The sequence below is a fragment of the Chlorocebus sabaeus genome, chromosome 20 (genome assembly GCF_047675955.1).
Source record: "Chlorocebus sabaeus isolate Y175 chromosome 20, mChlSab1.0.hap1, whole genome shotgun sequence".
NCBI lineage: Eukaryota > Metazoa > Chordata > Mammalia > Primates > Cercopithecidae > Chlorocebus > Chlorocebus sabaeus.
The window spans coordinates 110,684,313-110,704,218 of NC_132923.1; the positions used below are offsets into that span (position 1 = coordinate 110,684,313).

Here is a 19,906-nt window from a genome sequence, read left to right on the forward strand (position 1 = left end):
GTGAACAGAAAAGAGGACAGGGTAGAAGACAAGTTTTTAGGACAGAAGATCTGGTCTAATAGGTAATAGGGGAAGGGGAATACAAAAGAAAGGATGGTTCAAGATCCCCACTTTAAGAAGAGAGCCCCCCAAACTAATGTTTCAGATCTTTTTGCCTGGTGCAGAACCTTCTGTCAAAGATGCTTTGGCTATTTTTCTCTCAATACAAAAAGAAGTTTGTAAACAAAACCCCCAAAGAACACGGAGAAAGACCAATACATTATATTTACACAAACTAGGCCACCTAGCAATCAACTTAGTGAAGTCCTACAAAGCCCAGACAAATACAATAACTAGAGGGGGGGCAGCATTTAGGGGAGACAAGAACCCAGGAAGAGACACACACCACCCAATGCGTTCTATTGCATTTGTCCCGTTTCAACACAGTGAGGTAGGTTTGCGGTGATCTCACAGCATGTAAACGAAACCCCCTTTTTCTCCTTTAGCTACCATGACACTATTAATCACTACTGCAGCAGGGCAGGACACAGGCCCCAGGCACCACAAAGCCCTCACTTGTGTGTCTCCCTGGAACCCGAGAATTTTGAAAGGTTAAGGATCTTAGACCTTACTTCATATATCCATCCTTGGACAGCACAGGATTAAGTACAGGGGTATTGGTCTTAAAACTTATCCTTGGCAACTGCAGTTTTACAAACACACACACACCCTGTGGTGCATGGTAGGCCTAGCCTTATCTGGTGAAGAATGGATCTGGAGATGTAAAACACGTCCTGTGCCCTAGGATTAGACAACCCTCACCTAATCTTGGCTTGCTCTCTGGGCCTTTCACTTGGCCCAGCCTCTCCTAGCCTCTGTACCACCATTTCCTGTTTAGACTAATTCCCAATCTTCCAGTAGGAGGCAATCAAGTCATGGGGCAACCCAGTTAAAACCTAGTCTCCCATAAAACATTTTCAAGGCAGAGGGGGTTTCAAGAGGACACTATGGCAGAAAAGCCAGCTCTTATTGGCAAAAATGAGGTAGTTCAATAGGCTGTGCACTCCAAATAGTTGCTCTCCATGGTGGCAAAAACAACAAAAAGTATTCCTGCTGCGCAGACCTGGAGCTGCTGCCGGCTTATCCCTGAGATTGCTCATGTACCTGAGAACACAGTGCAGGAAATGAGGGCCTTAGATTAAAATATACAAAAATACAAAACCAGAATATTTATATTAAGGAAAAAAAAGGTTAAAATGCACAAGATACGTCATTCGCACACAGCTAGTGCAGTTGGCATCCTGGAGAAAGTGGGATCCAAGGTACAGTATCCAAGGGAGCAAATAAATAAAATCACATTGGCTCAGAATGGGGCAGGAGTGAGCACAGGAGCCGCAGGTCTGCAGCTGTTCCCCCAAACACCCTTTTTTGCCATCATTACCCATTGCTTGGGACAGTTGCCAGCACCCTATCCCAAAAGTGGGTATGAGGATATAAGATGTGAAAAAAAAAAACACTGCTTACTCCTGAGAGATTCCCTTCCACAGAATGTAGTGGCTTGTCTCCATGAATCTGGTCTTATACTTAATCATTTCACTCTGGCATGGGAATTATTATATATCCTTCTTTAAAAGGAAAACAACTTCCCTATCCAGGCCACTTTCAAAAGCTGGAAATTCTGGGAATGGAGCCTCAGATAAAGTATGCAGGTTGTAGGGTGATTCCCCCATCCTGGTTGCCCCCAGAACCCTCACTTGCATTTGGACAGAGCATGATTGGAGTTCCTTTGACTCACTCTTTCCCCCCACCTAGAGGAAAGAAAGGGTGATGGTGTGAACCCCAGCCTGAGATACATGGCAGTGCCAACTAGCCCCAATGCACCCTATTCCCACTTTCTCCACTCTGCCTGCTCCTCAAAACTTCCTGATAGCAAAAGAACAGCCCCCACCCATTGTGGCTCAATTCTGCGCCTCCGGGAGCAGGGCAGGGCTGTGGATTTCTTCTTCTTCCTCCCGAAAGTAGGTTGGCTTTCCCTGTGCACTAGGGCCCTGCTGGGCCTTCAGCGGACATGAGGCTACCATATGGCTGATGCTCTGGCAGAAGTGGCACTTCTTGGGCTGGGGTGGCAGCTTGCATTCCTTGGCATGATGGTCTAGACCTCCACAGTTGTAGCACCTAGTACAAAGCAAGATGGTAAAAGTAAGAGAAAGAAGCAAGAAGAGGCCAGATGATTCCCATGAATGAGGACACTTTGGCTGTGGTACAGGTTTGTCACTTACTTCCCTTCCCAGAGACCAAACTTCCCACTTACAAAAGGAGGACTATTACTAAATGATCTCTTAAGTCCTTTCCACATCTAATTGTCTAGGTGATCTCTTCAGATTCATGTCAACTTGAAAATACCAAGACATCAGAAATAGAAGTTACTGACCCCAACTGGGAACTGCAACTTGGAGGATAGGAGAGATTCTTCCATACCCTTAATATAAGAGAAATTAAAGAAGCCAAATTATAGTATCTGTTCAGAGCTAAGGGGCTTTAAGACCAAACAAGATTAAGGAAACCTGCCATTTGCAGACCTGGTAAAGCAACAACAGATACAGATAATACTATCTTGTCCCATCATTTGCAAATCCATGATTTCCTTTAATTCTAAAACCATCCTAGGATGTTAGTATCACTGGCCTCACTTTACAATTGAGGCTAGAGCCCACAGAGCAAACTTACTTGTCCCAAGTAGAAGCACTAAGTCACCCCCAGTGCCCTCCTCACCTACTGCCCTTGCCCACACTTATTGCAGGCACTCAGCCTTCCAGATGCTGCCAGGGACCACAGGCTTCCCTTCATGTTTTGCTGTGTGACCCAAAACTGACAGGATTGGGAGACTGGGGATGCCCCAGCAACCTATAAGCTGCCTTCCAGTCCATACCTGTCTCCTTTTGATCTGCGCTTCTGCATGTTTTTCCCTTTTGGCCGCCTCTCACTCCCAATACAGAACACCCCACCAGGTCCGGTGACACGGATGGATTCCAGACCCTTGGCTGACTTCTTAAAGGTGAACTCCACTGCCTCACCCTCCTTCAAGCTCCGGAACCCCTCCATGTGCAGTTTACTCTGGTGAAGGGAAATAACATTAGTTTCCATTATTATACCGAAAGACCAGGAGCACTTATTCCTGTAGGGTAGAATCAAATGTGATGGTACTCCTATTTTACTGGTAAGGAAACCGACTCAGAGTCACTACAATTACGAACAACAAAAGTCTACCAGTACATTAACAAAAATCATAATTATATAAGCAGATGCCATGACATTTTATAGCTATTAAATTAAGAATTTAAAGTTCTTAATAAAATAGAACAGAGGGCCGGGCACGGTGGCTCACACCTATAATCCCAGCACTTTGCGAGGCCGAGACAGGTGGATCACCTGAGGTCAGGAGTTTGAGACCAGCTTGGCCAACATGGTGAAACACCATCTCTACTAAAAATAAAAAAAATTAGCCAGGCATGGTGGTAGGCACCTGTAAACCCAGCTACTTGGGAGGCTGAGGCAGGAGAATTGCTTGAACCCAGGAAGCGGAGGTTGCAGTGAGCCAAGATCATGCTACTGCACTCCAGCCTGGGCAACAGAGTGAGACTTTGTCTCAAAAAACAAAATAAACAAAGAGAAAAATTTCTAAATATAAGCATTTGGAAGAAATCAACAAATATAAAATTATGAAATTTAAAGTGTCAAGCTATAGAGGTTGCAGTGAGCTGAGATGGCACCTTTGTACTCCAGCCTGGGCAACACAGCAAGACTTTGTCTCAAAAATAAATAAATAAATAAATAAAATATAATAAAAATAGCTGGGCATGGTAGCTCAGCTGCGTGCAGTGGCTTACGCCTGTAATCCCAGCACTTTGGGAGGCTGAAGCAGGTGGATCACGAGGTCAGGAGTTCAAGACCAGCCTGGCCAACATGTGAAACTGTGTCTCTATTAAAAATACAAAAATTAGTCGGGTGTGGTGGCAGGCACCTGTAATCCCAGCTACTCGGGAGGCTGAGGCAGGATAATTGCTTGAACCCTGGAGGTGGAAGTTGCAGTTAGCCAAGATCACACCACTGTACTCTAGTCTGGTCGGCAGAGCAAGACTCCATCTCAAAAAAATAAATAAATAAAATATAAAGTGTCACACTATAAAGTACTGAAACATTCATTTTTCACATAATGCCTCACTTAGTATTTATACCATCATCAAAAGACCAAATAAATAGAATACTGGAAAAAATACAAAATCAAGTGGTATTTTTATATCAAAGCAATATTATATGCCTTATTTAGAAAAAAAAAAAACCTCAAGATGCTCACTGATTTAAGAAATAATAATAATGGGCCGGGCGCGATGGCTCATGCCTGGTAATCCCAGCATTTTGGGAGGCTGAGGCAGGCGGATCACCTAAGATCAAGAGTTTGAGACCAGCCTAACCAACATGGTGAAACCCTGTCTCTACTACTAAAAATACAAAATTAGCCAGGTGTGGTGGTGGGCACCTGTAATCCCAGCTACTTGGGAGGCTGAGGTAGGAGAATCACTTGAACCTGGGAGGAGGGGGTTGCGGTGAGCCGAGATTGCGCCATTGCACTTTAGCCTGGGAAACAAGAATGAAACTCCGTCTCAAAAAAAAAAAAAAAAAGAAATCACAATAATGGCTGCAAAACATGTTAAACAAACAAATAAACGGAATAGGCCAGGTACCGTGACTCCTGCCTATCTGTAATCCCAGCACTTGGGGGAGGCAGAGGTGAGCAGATCACATGAATCCAGGAATTCAACACCAGCCTGGCCTAAGTGGCGAAATGCCATCCCTACAAAAAATACAAAAATTAGCTGGTCATGGTACACAGACCTGTAATCTCAGCTACTCAAGAAGCTGAGGCAATCGTTTGAACCCGGGAGGCAGAAGTTCCAGAGATGGCACCACTGCACTCCAGCCTGGGTGACGGAGCAAGACACTGTCTAGCTCACTCCTGTAATCCCAGCAGAGGTGGGAGCATTGCTTGAGCCCATGGGATGGAGGTTGTAGTGAGCCAAGATTATGCTACTGCATTCCAGCCTGGGCAACAGAGTCTCAGAAACAAACAAAAACACCAAAACCCTCAGAATACATTTAACAAGGTTAAAAAGCCTATATGAGGAAAAAACTCAAATTACATTAAAGGAAAAAAATGAAAAAACATACCACGATCTTGGATTGGAAGATTCAGTGATTCTAAAGGCTATGGAAAAATATAAATTGCCAAGAATACCAGTTATTACAATTTAAATTGGATATCATCAGCAGCGTAGCAACTACAAAGCGAAAAACAGCAAGTTTACAGTGGAGAAAACTGTCAGATAATACCCTAGTCAAGCTCTTTGCATTTTGCTTTGCCTACAATGGGACACACATATCTCCTGATATGATGCACTAAGGACTTATGACTTTAAAAATGCACATCCTGAATCTAACCTTGAGGGAACATCAGACAAACTCAAACTGAGGGACATTCCTATAAAACAGGACTTCAAAAATGTCAAGGCTATAAAAAGACAAAGCCTGAAGAACTGAACAGTTCAGTGCAATCCAAGACTCCAGATTGAATCTTGAAACAGAAAAAAAAAAATAGGACAATTGACAAAATTTGCATATGGTATATAGATAAATGTATCAGTGTTTAATTTCCTGATTATGATTAGTGTACTGAAATGATGTAAGGCTGATATTCCCAGTCAGGCACAGTGGCTGATGCCTGTAATCCCCAGCACATTGGGAGGCCAAGATGGGCGGATTGCTTGAGCCCAGGAATTCGAGACCAGCTTGGGCAATATGGCAAAAAACCATCTCTACAAAATAATACAAAAATGGGCCAGGTATAGTGGTGCATGCCTGTAGTCCCAGCTACTGGGGAGGCTGAGGTAGGAGGATCCCTTGAGCCCGGGAAGCAGAGGTTGCAGTGAAAAGAGATGCTCCAGGCTGGGTGACAGAGTGAGACCCTGTCTCAAAAAAAAAAAAAAAAAGATCACTATTCCCATTCTTGGGAAATAAGCACTGAAATATTTAGAGATAAAGGTGCTTTACTGTCTCCAACTTACAGTTTTAAAAAATGAAATAAAACTATCTGTACCAAGATAAAGAATGATAAAGCAAAGGGGGAAAATGTTAAGAGTTGATGAATCTGGGTAAAGGTTATGTGGGAGCGTTGGGTATTGTTCTTGCAGCCTTTTTAAAGTTTGAAATTATATCAAAATAATGTTACCAAAAGACAGTATAACCCAAGCAGATGGATCAGAGGATTAAAATGGAAAATCACAGAGAGATCTGAGAATACATGGAGAAATCAATAAGCAAGGAAAATAATCCAATAAATCCTGCTATAAAAATTAATAATCCATTTGGAAAGGAAGCCATATTCCTACACATTGCTTGATACACATGCAAAATACATTTCAGAGGATTTAAACACCTCATTGTTAAGAAAAATACTGAAAAGTTAAGACAGATAATCAGACTGGTAAAACTACAAAAATATACCATAAATCACTAAGAAAAAAGAATTACACAACATAATATAAGTAGATATCAGTAGGAAGTCTTAGCATGACACATGTATTCTTGGCAATTTATATTTTCCCATAGCCTTTAGAATCACTGAATCTTCCAATCCAAGATCGTGGTATGTTTTTTCATTTTTTCCTTTAATGTAATTTGAGTTTTTTCCTCATATAGGCTTTTTACCTTGTTAAATGTACCAGTTGAATAAATATGGTACATCTATAATAATGAAAACCATGCAGCCATTAAAAACAACGTAAGGCCGGGCGCGGTGGCTCAAGCCTGTAATCCCAGCACTTTGGGAGGCCGAGACGGGCGGATCACGAGGTCAGGAGATCGAGACCATCCTGGCTAACACGGTGAAACCCCGTCTCTACTAAAAAATACAAAAAACTAGCCGGGCGTGGTGGCGGCGCCTGTAGTCCCAGCTACTCGGGAGGCTGAGGCAGGAGAATGGCGTAAACCCGGGAGGCGGAACTTGCAGTGAGCTGAGATCCGGCCACTGCACTCCAGCCTGGGCAACAGAGCCAGACTCCGTCTCAAAAAAAAAAAAAAAAAAAAACAACGTAAAGTCTTTGGTTTGTTCACAGCCACATTTTGGTACCTGAAATAATGCCTAGCACATTTTTTAATGAATTAATGAACCAGGAGGCAAATTTTTAATCATTCAGCTGAGAAAGATAACCACAGTATTGTTAAAGAAAAAACAAAAAGCAAGATTTAGAACAATATGTATGGAATAATCCCATTAGAACACTGCATATTTGTACCAAAATTTAAGGACACATATTTATAAAGCAGTTAGCAAACAGCCAGCGGCCATCAAGAAAAAAAAAAGTAGTTATTCATACAGCTAGTTCTGTAGCAAAGCCAGAGTCAGATGACCCAGAGTTCCTGATTTAAAGCTCAGAGCTCATTCTATCATGCCACTTACTGCACCACCAACTTGACATTTAGTGGAGGTGACAGCATCTCAGACCCTACCCGGAATAGACTTCATCATAGCTTCATCTAGTTTAGTAAAACAACAGTGTCAAATATGTCAACAAGGAGTAGTTGTCATAGAAAAAAAGCAAAAGGGATCACTGTGCACCTACCTAGTCCTCACTCAAGGAAACATGAGTAAGTAGCATTAGTATTTTATGCTGGTGACTGGGGGGGAATATTCCAAACTGGAACTTAGATGAAGCATGCTCTTCATCAAGATGGGAATCACAGATTCCTCATCACTTCATTTTTTTTTTTTTTTTTTGAGACACAGTCTCGCTCTATCGCCCAGGCTGAAGTGCACTGACGCGATCTCAGCTCACTGCAACCTCCACCTCCTGGGTTTAAGCGATTCTTCTGCCTCAGCCTCCGGAGCAGCTAGAACTACAGGCACACGCCACCACACCCTGCTAATTTTTGTATTTCTAGTAGAGACGGGCTTTCACCTTATTGGCCAGGCTGGTCTCAAACTCCTGACCTCATGATCCGCCCATCTCGGCTTCCCAAAGTGCTGGGATTACAGGCGTAGCCACTGTGCCTGGCCAAATTTTTGTTTTAAGATGATATTGCGGGCCGGGTGCAATATCTCTCTTGCTGTTGCACAGTAACCACCCTGAGTTTAAACTTAAATTTGTAAGGTTGAGCATGGTGGCTCACAACTGTAATCCCAGCAATTTGGATGGCTGAGGCAGGTGGATCCTGAGCTTGAGGCTCAGGAATTGGAGACCAGCCTGGGCAACATGGCAAAACCCTGTTCTCTACAAAATAATACAAAAATTAGCTGAGCATGGTGACATGTGCCTGTGGTACCAGCTACTTGGGAGGCTGAGGTAGAAGGATCGCTTGAACCTGGGGGGCAGAGGTTGCAGTGAGCTGAGATCGCACCACTGCACTCCTGCCTGGGTGACAGAGCAAGAATCCATCTCAAAAAATAAAAATTATAATTAGATTTGACTTATTTTTTATTGAGCTGGATGGGACAAGAGATGCAATTAGTGGGTGAGTCGGGAGGTCTTAGAAGAGCCAGACCAAGAGCCTTCTGGACCCAGGCAATTCCAGCTTCACTCACTTGCCCAGCCTGTGTTAGGCTGGGACACTCTTAGTTCTAGCTGTGATTCAGGAGGTAAATGGTTAGGAACAAGGGTTGATTGAGTCTGAGGGCCTGTTCCCTCCTTTCTTTAATCATCTATAAAATGGAGTAAATACTAATTTTATGGTAGTGCTGTGAGGTTTTATGCATGAGAAGTAGTTAGCACTTCGCCTGCCACACATAAATCCTCAGGGAGTGGCAATTATCAACCTCTTCAGACTGGATGGGGCGGGTTAACAGAGAGAACTAAGTGCCAAGCATCTGGTTTTATCCTAACTAGCTATAGAAACTCAGAAGACTATCCCCTCTCTGAGCCCCAGTTTACTGGAGAGTAACACCTTCCTCTATGGACACCTCATAGGCTTATTTTAAGAGGATCTTTAAGTGGGGACATGCAACAAGAAATTGACTAGTCCTCTCAGGTCACTCACTGCATCACTGGAGGATCTGAGGTCTAAGACTTTTACAGAGTGAACCCCCACCCCTGCAGGCATCTCAGTGTAACCTGCTGGCCAAGATTTAAACCGGTGGTCTCCAGGGGTGGCTCCCTGCCCTCCTCCCCCGCCCCTTTCTAAAACACATAGTTTGAATTCCTCTCTTATCAGATAGGTAATCAGCGTGCAGCCCCACAGAGCCAGCCTCCCAGGGCCTGCATCTGAAAAGCGCCTGAAATTCTTGTACTACCCCCATTCCACCCCCAACCACACACAAAGCAGGGCCCCGCCCCTTTCCCTATCCCCTCCAAAAAGAAAAGACCTTGGGGGGAGGGGCATGGCCTGAGCTCCCCCAATAGAGCCCAGCCCCAGGAAACAAAGAGTTGACACTGGCTGGTTCTGGTGGTCAGATTCCTGGAGTTCCAAGGCACAGATCCCTCTTGTATCCCCCTCTCCCTCCTCCCCACATTCAACAGTTTCTTCCTTCCTTTCCATGTTGGGGTTATGGTCACGGTAAGAGAACTAGATGTAGAAAATCCTTCCTTCCCCAGGCAGTCTTGCCAGTCACCATCAGCAGCCATCTTCCCTTCTCTGGCTTGCCCACTGCCCACTTCATGGATAGAACCAAACAGGACCACCTCCCCTTGGGTCTCTTCAGTCCAATCCTCAATTATTGATTCAGATAAATTGTTTTAAAGGGGAGGAGGAGAGGAGGCATGACTCACGTCATCCTCTCCCAATTTCTTCAAGTTAGGACAGTGGGGAGCCTACCTGGGCCTACTGTGTTGGGGAATGTGGCATCAGAAAGCATTTTTTTCTTTTTTTGATGGCAGGGAAGGAAGCTCTCCAGTTAAAGTACTTAGGCCTTCTGATCCCTTCTTAATACCTCAGTAATTGCCTGCCTTACCCTATACAGCCCACACCAAGTACCTCATCTCAGCATCAATTTATGCCTTTACAAGTTTAGAGATAGAATGAGCCTTAGGGGTCACTTAGGAAATGTGGAGTTAAAAACAAAACAAAACATTATAAATGAAAAAAAAGTATGAACAACAACAACAACAACAAAAACCACACAGGAACCTAAGTGTCCCTCTTTCTACATAAGTGGCAACAGAATTTCAGGGTACTTGCTACAGTTGTGCAGATTAAAGCTGGGGTTCTTGGCTCTTCTGAAAGAGGCTATTCCAGCTCTTCTTCCAGGGCTATTCCAGCCGAAGATTCCATAGTGCAAGTCTCTACCTCAGTTCTAGGTTCCTAGCTTGCACAATCATTTGTCGAATGTCTATGTACTATGCAAAATAACTGTTACTAATTGATGCTTACTGTAGGCTAAGTGGCATTCTAACCACTTTACATGTTGCAACTCACTTAACCCTTGTATCAAACTGGTGCAGTGGGGTGTTATGAAGACCCTCATGTTACAACATGAGGACATGGAGTCAGAGGGGTTAATAAGCACCTTCGTTAAAGCCGCAGTACAAAGCAAGAGCTGAGCTGAATGCAGCTGGCCTAACTCTCGCCAATGCAATTCAATATGATGCAAGTCACATATATAATTGAAAACTTTCTAGGAGCTACGTTTAAAAAAGCATCTGATCAAAGTAATTATAGTGACTCAGTCCTGTGGTGTCACATCCCTATCTTGCTTCATTCCTGGAGGTAAGATATGGTAAGGGTTAGGAAACCAACCGGTTCTCCCAGAAGCAGTTATTTGATGGTGTGTGTGTGTCAAGGAGGGTGGTGAAAGGGGTGTCTGGAACCGAAGGCTTCAGGCAGCCAATCCCGCTGATCCCCTCTGCTCAGCCACAGCCAGGCCGTGTAGTTCCTGCCTGGAGTTCTCCACCAGATGGCGCTGCTCAGCCTGTCTGGCCAAAGGTAAGCCCGAGGGCGCCTGTACCAGGAGGTACTGAGTAGCTAGCTACCTGGTCTGGGCTGTGAACAAGTGTTCAGGTAGATTTATCCTCCACAGCTCCTTAGGGCAGTCATCTCGTCCTCCACGTTCCACCCCGGCCCCACCCAACCACCTGCTCTATCGGGGATAAGAATGAAAGGTTCCTAGACTTTTAGGCCAGAAACTCAGTTCTTACAGTCTACTGCTTAGAAAAATCAAGACTTGTCTAAATTAAATAACTCCACTCTGGGCCAGTCGCGGTGGCTCACGCCTGTAAACCCAGCACTTTAGGAGGCCTAGACGGGCGGATCATCACGAGGTCAGGAGTTCGAGACCTGGCTAACATGGTGAAACTTCGTCTCTACTAAAAATACAAAAAATTAGCCGGGCATGGTGGCAGGTGCTTGTAATCCTAGGTACTTGGGAGGCTGAGGCAGGAGAATCACTTGAACCCGGGAGGCGGAGGTTGCAGTGAGCCGGGGCCACACCACTGCACTCCGGCCTGGGTAACAGAGAGAGATTCCGTCTCAAAAACAAAACAAAACAACAAAAAAACCTCCAGGCTGAGATCATGTTAAATAAGTCTCTATCAACTGTGTATTCTCCAACTCCTTTGACCTCCCACTCTGACTATGTGGCCAGTGGTTGATACTCATGCCTGCAGGAAGAGAGGAGATGTAGTTTTACCTAGGGCAGTTACTCCAAAAAACAATAATTCCAGTAGAATGTGATTAGCAATGTTAAAGAAACTAAATGGCCATGGTGAATGTTACTGAAAACCACTTGTAAGGCAGGCAGCAGTGTCAACAACCACAGGGTAGAAACTTCCCATATTTGAAACTTTGTTCAGGATGGTGTCACAGCCTTTACTTTACACTGTCACCGGGCACGGTGGCTCATGCCACCCAGCACTTTGCAAGTCCTAGGCAGGTGGATCACTTGAGGTCAGAAGTTTGAGACCAGCCTGGACAACATGGTGAAACCCCATCTCTACTAAAAATACTAAAATTAGCTGGGCATGGTGGTGTACGTCTGTAATCCCAGCTACTTGGGAGGCTGAGGCAGGAGAACTGCTTGAACCCAAAAGTCGGAAGTTGCAGTGAGCTGAGTTCGTGCCACTGCACTCCAGCCTGGGTGACAGAGCAAGACTCAACCTCAAAAAATAAAAATAAAAGACATTGTCTAGAAGCATGTCTCAGAAAGAGGACCCCAGAAGATTCCACAATGTGTTCAGGAACCTTCCTACCTCTCTACCAACTTTCTGAAAAATCAGGTTAATTTATTTTTAAGCTGCCTTTTCCTATTAGGACAGAAATAACTCATGGATGGCCACTAAATCTGTGGCTTCCACTCTATCAACAAAATAGGAACATCTCTGGGCTCAGACTTGTGATCTACTGACATTCATTCCACAAACTTTCATAGTGCTATGTTGTGCCCAGGCTGTATTCTATGTTGTGCCCAGGCCATATAGCCAGCCCAGAAAGTGAAAGATCTCTGCCGACATGGACCCCAGACTGCTAAGTGTACTTCTGATTCACCAAGGTCCTCAAGATGCCCCTTTTCTCATTCATTCCTCAGCCTATCGAGTGCATACTAGAAAATTAACCAGGCAGCTAAGTTCCTCCCTTCAAAGAGCCTATGGGTTACATAGAGAAGGGTATAAGAGCAGTACATCAATAACTAGACACGAGGTGAGCAATCAGAGGTGTAGTGTTACAAACCAGGAGGAAAGATCTCGTATATTTCCCCACCCACCCCCACAACCCTGCCACCAAACCCAGCAGTCCTAACCTAGACCCTGAATAAGATTGCTCTTACCACCTCCTCACTCATGGCTTCCAGAAAAAGCAGGCCACGTGGCTTCAGAGCAATTTCAGCAGTTCGTCTAGGTATTAAAAACTTTTTCTCCTAAACCAACTTGGTCCCTTCGTCAAATCTGGGCTTTTCTTTTGACTCCTAGTCTTCTAATACAGCATTTTAGCCAGAAAGTCAATTTAAACATATTTGAGATTTAAACATATCTGGGTCCTGAGGAACTATGGGAAAGCAGGGAGTTTTCCTTATTTCCAAATTTTTATAAATCTTGAGAGTTTGCAAATTGAACCACAGGAAACATGAGTTACACCAGAACTCTTAAAATGGCCCAAAATGAGGATTTTTGAATTCTTGATGAATCTCAGGGAAATAGTTGACAGTTTAGCTTCTTGCTCCAGCTTTCCTGTATAACTATGTTTCTGAAGCAGAGATGAGACTTTGACTCCAAGGGGACATTTGAAAATGTATGGAGATGTTTTTGATTGTCACACCTGAGATGCAACTGACCTCTAGCGGGTAGAGACCAGCAACACTGCGGTACATCCTGTAATGCATAGGACAGACTCCCCAGAACTATTTATCCTGCTCAAAACATGTCAATAGTGCTGAGACCGAGAAACTCATTTAAGGGCTTGCTATCTATTTCCCTAACTCTAGAGACAGGCAGATTTCTAAATCTAAAGATGTGTACCACCTGAAGAGTTGTTATAGAAATCTCTTTGCCTTGTGTTTTGTTATTGTTTTGTTTAGTTTTTGGCTAGGGGGTGGGCTTTTTCCCCTACTTATCTACTCTTGAAGAGGATATTACAGCATTTGGGAGAGAGCATAAGAATAGTTAATAGGGTGTTGGGATCCTAATAACCCCAACTTTGGAAGGGAAAAGAAAATGTTTTAAATTGCCTTTCCCCCTTCCTCTTTACTTGCAAAAGGGCTTCCTGACCCCCTCCCTCTGGTAGATGCTATCTTAGGACAATTACCTTCCCACCAGCCCACCCTAACCCCAGGGTGCCCAACCCCAGCAGCCAAAGAATGGGAAGTTTTGTTAAAGATTTCTTACTCTCTGCTTTGGGAACACTTTCCTCCCCCAGTAAACAATTTATCCTGTTTACTAAATTCCTTTACCATTACATTTCCAGAGAGTCATTTCTAACCACAAGTGCGGAAGGGCCAGGCGCGGTGGCTCACGCCTGTAATCCCAGCATTTTTGGAGGCCGAGGCGGGCAGATCACCTGAGGTCGGGAGTTCAAGACCAGCCTGACCAACATGCAGAAACCCTGACTCTACTAAAAATACAAAAAATTAGCCGGGCATAGTGGCACATGCCTGTAATCCCAGCTACTCGGGAGGCTGAGGCAGGAGAATCGCTTGACCTGGGAGGTGGAGGTTGCTGTGAGCAGAGATCATGCCATTGCACTCCAGCCTGGGCAACAAGAGCCAAACTCCATCTCAAAAAAGCCAAAAACCAAAAAACAAAAAACAAGTGCAAAGACCGGAATCACTAATCTAACTTACTGCTAAGGTGGAGTTGGAGGACCCCTGACCCAAGCCCTGCCGGCATGCTACCATTATCAGAGCTACCAGGTAAAAGTTCAGGGAATCTCCACCCATCTTTGTGCTTTCAGAGTAGAATGGGAAGGGCTGGGGATTAGAGAGACAAATTCTTAGTTCTCTTCCAGCTCAGCTCCCTCTTGACAACTTACACAACTGTGGGTTCCTGGATGTTCCAGGAGCCTAAAATCCACAGTATTTCCAAGCCAGTACATCTGACCCAGTAGTGTAGACTCAATGCATGCTCTATGCCATCCAATAGTTTCCCAATTGCTCTAGATCCTAAGGTGAAGCCTGCTAAGCCCAAGTCCCCATTTGCTCAAAAAACAAAACCAAACAAAAAAACACCTTCCTTGGGGTATGTATATCACCAAGGAACCCAAAAGATGAGGGGATACGTTCCCCTCAGCCCCTCCCTATCTGGCAGCCTTTGGATGGGAGATGAGAAAACGTTGGGTCTGACTCTTTTATTCCAGCCTCCCAAAGTTGGGGGAGCTGTCCAGTCCCCAGACCAGGAAAGATTTTAATCTCTTTGTGATCAGATAAATGGGAGAGTGGGGGAGGCTTGCTACCCTGCTGAGGAGGGCCATTCAAAGCTGGTTCCTGTAATAAAGTGATTTAATAGATCTAAAGAGGCCAATTCCCTTCTTTCTCCCACAATTACTTCCTGTGGGTTATCATTCACATATGTAAATGAGACAGAGAAGGGAGAAAAGCCACCAGTGGGAAACTAGCTGTCTAATGGGGGGTTGGGGGGATCAGGATGCTGCAAGGGGTCAGCTCAGTATCCTGCTACAGGTCCTCTTGGCAGATGTTCAAGTAGCCCACTGACCCCATGGCCCCAACACTAAGTGGTGGCTCCCCATCTCTCTGTATGTATTCCCCTCGTTTGTTCCTCACTGAAGGCTGTGCTCAGAGATGTCCCTGCTGCCTCCAACTAGTCCATCCAGCATCTCCCTTCCCCACCCCTCCCCCCAAGAATGCCATCCCTCAGGCTCCAACCCTTAATCCCCACATCCTCCTTTCCCCTCCCCCACACCTCCTAAAGCCAACCTCCCTTAAGTAACCCCTCCCTGCCCGGCCTGGGTGTCAACCTACACGATGTGGGATTAGCAATTTCTTCTTTCCAGATCCAGCCGCAAACCTCCAAAGATGGAAGGGCCACAGGCAGCAAGCAACTTCCTTTCCATGGTCTTTATGGGTGGCTGGTGGCCCAGGACCACCAGAATGCCTCTAGGATATTCAGGAAGGGGAAGCCTGGGAGGAGGGAGACCTGAAGTCTCTGGCTCCTTGTTTGAGGCCAGGAATGTTGAGACAGCAATCAATGGCTGTCTGGGGCCATAAATGCCAAGCGGAGAATAGGTCCAGAAGCCAGCCTCCCTCCACCCTCCCTGTGACACTGAATTTCACCCCCTACTGTGCTGCCCTGCTTTAACTGAGAACTTGGGGTTGCGACCTATCCACTTCCCTCCCAGTCTGGCCCAGGAATGTAAGGAAGGCCAGGGCTTCTTGGGTTTTCCTTCTTCACGGGAACTGGACAGCAAAGACCCCAGTCCTGAGCTTACAAGCTCCCATGTGGATCCTTCAGGGATCTGCCAAACCCAGTTTTTAGTGACCAGCCAGGTGAGGTCTGCATTAAAAAGGGGATGTGGCTGACTTCTCGGCTTTATGCCCCTTGGGTCCAGTAGCCAGTTGCCCTCACTCTCTCCCGCCTTCTGAGCTCCATTCAGACGTTGGAGGCGCTGGGCGCCCGGCTCAGGCCCGGCATGTGCTTCCCTGGCCGGCCTGCTCGCCCTCCCCCCACCGGCAAGCACAATACAACCTTAGTTTCTGCCACATGGGGTCACCTCCCTGCCCCCTGCCCCTTCCCAGGGGAAAGAGGTAATAGACACGTGGTGAGCCGGAGGGGTTCCCGGAAGGGGGCGGGGGTGCTGATAATTGGTGCTGCCTCCAACTACTCCCCCCGAGATAGTTAACAGGGACTCAGAATTGGGGTGCCGAAGCAAAGACAGGGACGCATAATGAGGGCTCCCGAAGGCCCTCAATTCAACAGCGAACCCGGAGCCCACCCATGGATATGTGCGCCTAGACGCCCTTCCCTGGACAAAGTTACCGGAATCAGTCTCACCTGGTGCACAAAGACGTCCACTGGGGGGTCGAGCGCGACCCCGGCGCGGGCGGTCATGGACAGGAAGCCGAACCCCATGCGCACGTTGAACCACTTACAGATGCCGGCACCGTGCAGCAGCTGAGGCTCGTCCGCCGCCCGGGCCGCGTCCTCCGGCGCCTCCTCGGGTGCCTCTTCTGCCGCCTTGGCGCAGCCACCTAGAGAGAGGGAGGGCCGGGCACTCAGCTGGGGGGCACGGAATCGGAAGGCGGTCTCGGGCTCCAGGCAGGGAGACCCGAGTGTCCAACCCCATAAGTGGACAGTCAGGAGGGGGCAGCTACCAAGGAACAGAAGAAACCTATCCCGGTCGCCTCCCGCGCTCCCCTAGCGTACACCGGGACAGTGGTGCCCCGAAAGTTTTGCTCCTCTTCCCACAATGCGTTTCCCGGAGACTCATGGCGGGACAAACCTCTCCCTTCCATCCACCCACGTAGTCTGGCGCGCACGCCACTGGAACACCAAGGTTCCTTGCTCCAGAGACGGCCCTATGAAGAAGGAGGCCGCACCGTCTTGGGGTCCTTTGGGCAGCCTTGGAGTCAGTTCTCCACCTTCCTTCTACGTGGCTCCTGGCCGCCCCTGCCTCCTAAAGTGTCCCAGCTAAGTCCCGAGCTCGAACCTGCAAACTGCTGGTTGGACACGGAGCCCATGGTCGTCGGCTGAGCCCGTGGCCCCGGGCCCCTGGTCGGGCGGCTGCTGGCCCCGAAGAAGTCCGAAGGCAAAGGGGTGGTTCGGAGAAGAGGCTGCTACATCTTCCCCCGCACAATAGCGGTGGGAGGGCCCACGGCTTTTCAAAGGCTCCCAAATTCTAAAAGACAATGACCCAACCCCCCGCGGGCAGCCCCCTCCCCTCCCCTCCCTCTCCTTTCCCCTCCCTTTCCCTCCAGCTCCAGCTCCGGCCCTCCCCCACTGCTCCAGTCTCTGACACCTCTGGGGTGTCCCTTCTCAGAACCTTGAGGTTTGACACCCCCTCCCCACACACACATCTGGAGATGGGGCTGTCTGCTCTAGAAGGCTTGAGCACCTCGGAATTTGGGATCCTGCATTTTGGACTCAATAGGGGTCCCCAAAGCAGATACAGGTGGGGGACCTGGTGGGGGGGTAGTTTTAAAACCACGTGACTGCTCACACACACACACACACACACACACACACCACCCCCACCCCCCGCGCAGATAATTATACATTCCAGAGAGTTGGGGGAGGGAGGTGTGAGCCTGGCAGCGCTGGCCAATCAGAAACACAAACCACCTGTCAAGGGAGAAATGAATGGGCCCTCCCCCTCCCCCAGCTCTTGAGCGCCCCTCCCCCTCTCTTCCCCCTCAGGCCTCTGAGCTGACCCGGCTGCTTGGCGCTGACCCGCTCTCACCCCCCACCCCCGTGTGCTTAGATAGACCTGGAGTTCTGGACACTAGGAAGCCCGGGATGGGGGAGCAGGGGAGAGGCTGGGGACACACAGGGCTGGTCTGTCCTGACCAAAGCGCTGCCTTCCAAAGTCTGTCTGCCTCTGACTACATCTGAATGTCTGCCTCCCAGAGTTTCTGACACAGAGTTTTTCTGGGCCTCCCCCAGTTAGAAAAGAGAAAGTGCTCTTAATTGATTCGTTGTAAATAATTCTTCCTTCTTTCCTCCCTCCAAACCTGTGTGTCTAAAGTTAGCCCCAGGTAAGCTCCCTGAAAAGCAGGAGGAACCCAAAGAGTCTTGAAGCTGTTTCTCCGCCAGCTGCCTTCTCGTCCGACCCCCACCCCATCCCCATCCACTGCTGAGAGAGGGACTGGGTGGGCTGGTGGGTAGAGGTACTTCCTCTGTACTCCTCACACTCTTAGATTCCCAGGCCCTCCTTATGCTCTCCCATCCCCATAGTGGGGTTAGTGGAGGAACTGGACTGGAGGGCCTCCTCATTTGAAGAGGTAGCCTCCCCTTCTAGGAGATAAAGAGGGCTGGCTAGTGGGGGTGGCTACTGCCCTGGTCGGAGATGGACAATGGCCCGGGGCTCAGTGCACGGCCCTGGCCCTGCCCCTTCACTTCCGGTGCTCAGTTCAAACTGGACAATGCCAGCTCCGGCCAGTTCCCCTCCCCCACCACTACAACCCATTTAAAGGGACAGAGCCTGCTTTCGGGGGCATCCGCTTGCTCTGAATTCAATCTTCTCCACCGAGCGTGCAGAACCTTTTGGGCTTCTCACGCTGTGGCTCTGTGTGTGTGTGTTTGTGTGTGTGTGTGTGTGCACGTGCGGATGTGGGCACATGTGTATTTCAGAGAGACCGGATGAGTGGGGGTAGGGAAGGGGAAGATGGGAAGGAAAGCAAGAGACTGCAGAAATTATCTCCTACAGGGTGCTCTCCAAGAAACGAAAACTTGAGCATGAGGAATGGGAGGTGGGACTTCGTGGGATAAAAAGGACAACTGTGGCCCTTTGCTACTCCGCCTAAAAAAATACATATTGTTAACAAATATTGTTAGCAGTGCCCCACTCCCAACTGAGGACTCTAATTAGAATTTTCAAGAGTTCTCCTAGTACATCAGCCAAAGCCATTTTTATTTACATAATCCTCCCCTCCCAAAAGTCTTATCTCCCGCTGTTAGTGGCGCCCTTAAAATATATTCGCTCCCTGTAACTCTGTTCCTAAGACTCAGGAGCAGGTGGCTGAGGTCTGGGAGAAGAAAAGGGAGGGAAAGGGAAGTTGAACGCTCTAGTTTCGCTTGGTGGGTTCTCAAGTGATGCGAATTCGGTTACCCGGGATTGCGCGGCTTGCTTCTCTGTCCAGGGTCCTGAGGGCTTCGGCAGCTCTGTCCACGGTGCTGAATTGAGTCACGCTGTCTTGGTTCCCAGCTCAGTTTTGAGAATACCTTCTTGAGTTCCCACCTCCAAGTCTTTCCCAGAAAACCTGATTTTTCTCAATGCCGGTTCCCGCTCTGGTAACACCGACACATTTCAGATGAATGAAGACTTTTTTATTTTTTGAGACGGAATCCTGTGTTGCCCAGGCTGGAGTGCAGTGGCGCGATGTCTGCTCACGGCAAGTCCGCCTCCCAGGTTCCAGCAATTCTCCTGCCTCAGCCTCCCGAGTAACTGGGATTACAGGCACGTGCTACCACGCCTGGCCAATTTTTGTATTTTTATAGAGATGGGGTTTTACCATGTTGGCCAGGCTGGTCTTGAACTCCTGACTTCAAGTGATCCACCCACCTCGGCCTCCCAAAGTACTGGGATTATAGGCGTGAGTCAGCGCACCCGGCCTAAGAGACTTTTTTTTTTTTTTTTTTTTGAGATGGAGTCTCGCCCATGGCGCAGGCTGGAGTGCAGTGGCGCTATCTTGGCTCACTGCAAACTCCGCCTCCCGGATTCACGCCACTCTCCTGCCTCAGCCTTCAGAGTAGCTGGGACTACAGGTGCCCACCACCGGGCCCAA

The 19,906-nt window shown here is 47.5% G+C and overlaps 1 protein-coding gene across 1 annotated transcript; it reads right to left on the reverse strand.

Annotated features, from left to right (window-relative positions):
• Nucleotides 1-1,937: 1,937 nt before the first annotated feature.
• Nucleotides 1,938-17,143, reverse strand: LIN28A (lin-28 homolog A). Its single transcript, XM_073007653.1, has 4 exons — nt 17,113-17,143; nt 16,458-16,654; nt 2,909-3,093; nt 1,938-2,154 (listed from the first exon to the last, which is right to left on the reverse strand). The coding sequence occupies exons 1-4, from the start codon at nt 17,141-17,143 to the stop codon at nt 1,938-1,940; spliced, it is 630 nt and encodes a 209-aa protein (XP_072863754.1).
• Between the last annotated feature and the right edge of the window lie 2,763 nt (nt 17,144-19,906).

What these genes read in the sequence shown, in the direction of transcription:
- LIN28A (XM_073007653.1), bottom strand. Translation starts at nt 17,143, where the DNA reads ATGGGCTCCGTGTCCAACCAGCAGTTTGCAG. An exon ending in GTCCAACCAGCAGTTTGCAG is followed by an intron (nt 16,655 to 17,112) that starts GTTCGAGCTCGG and finishes CCCTCTCTCTAG; the next exon opens with GTGGCTGCGCCAAGGCGGCA. An exon ending in TGGACGTCTTTGTGCACCAG is followed by an intron (nt 3,094 to 16,457) that starts GTGAGACTGATT and finishes TCCCTTCACCAG; the next exon opens with AGTAAACTGCACATGGAGGG.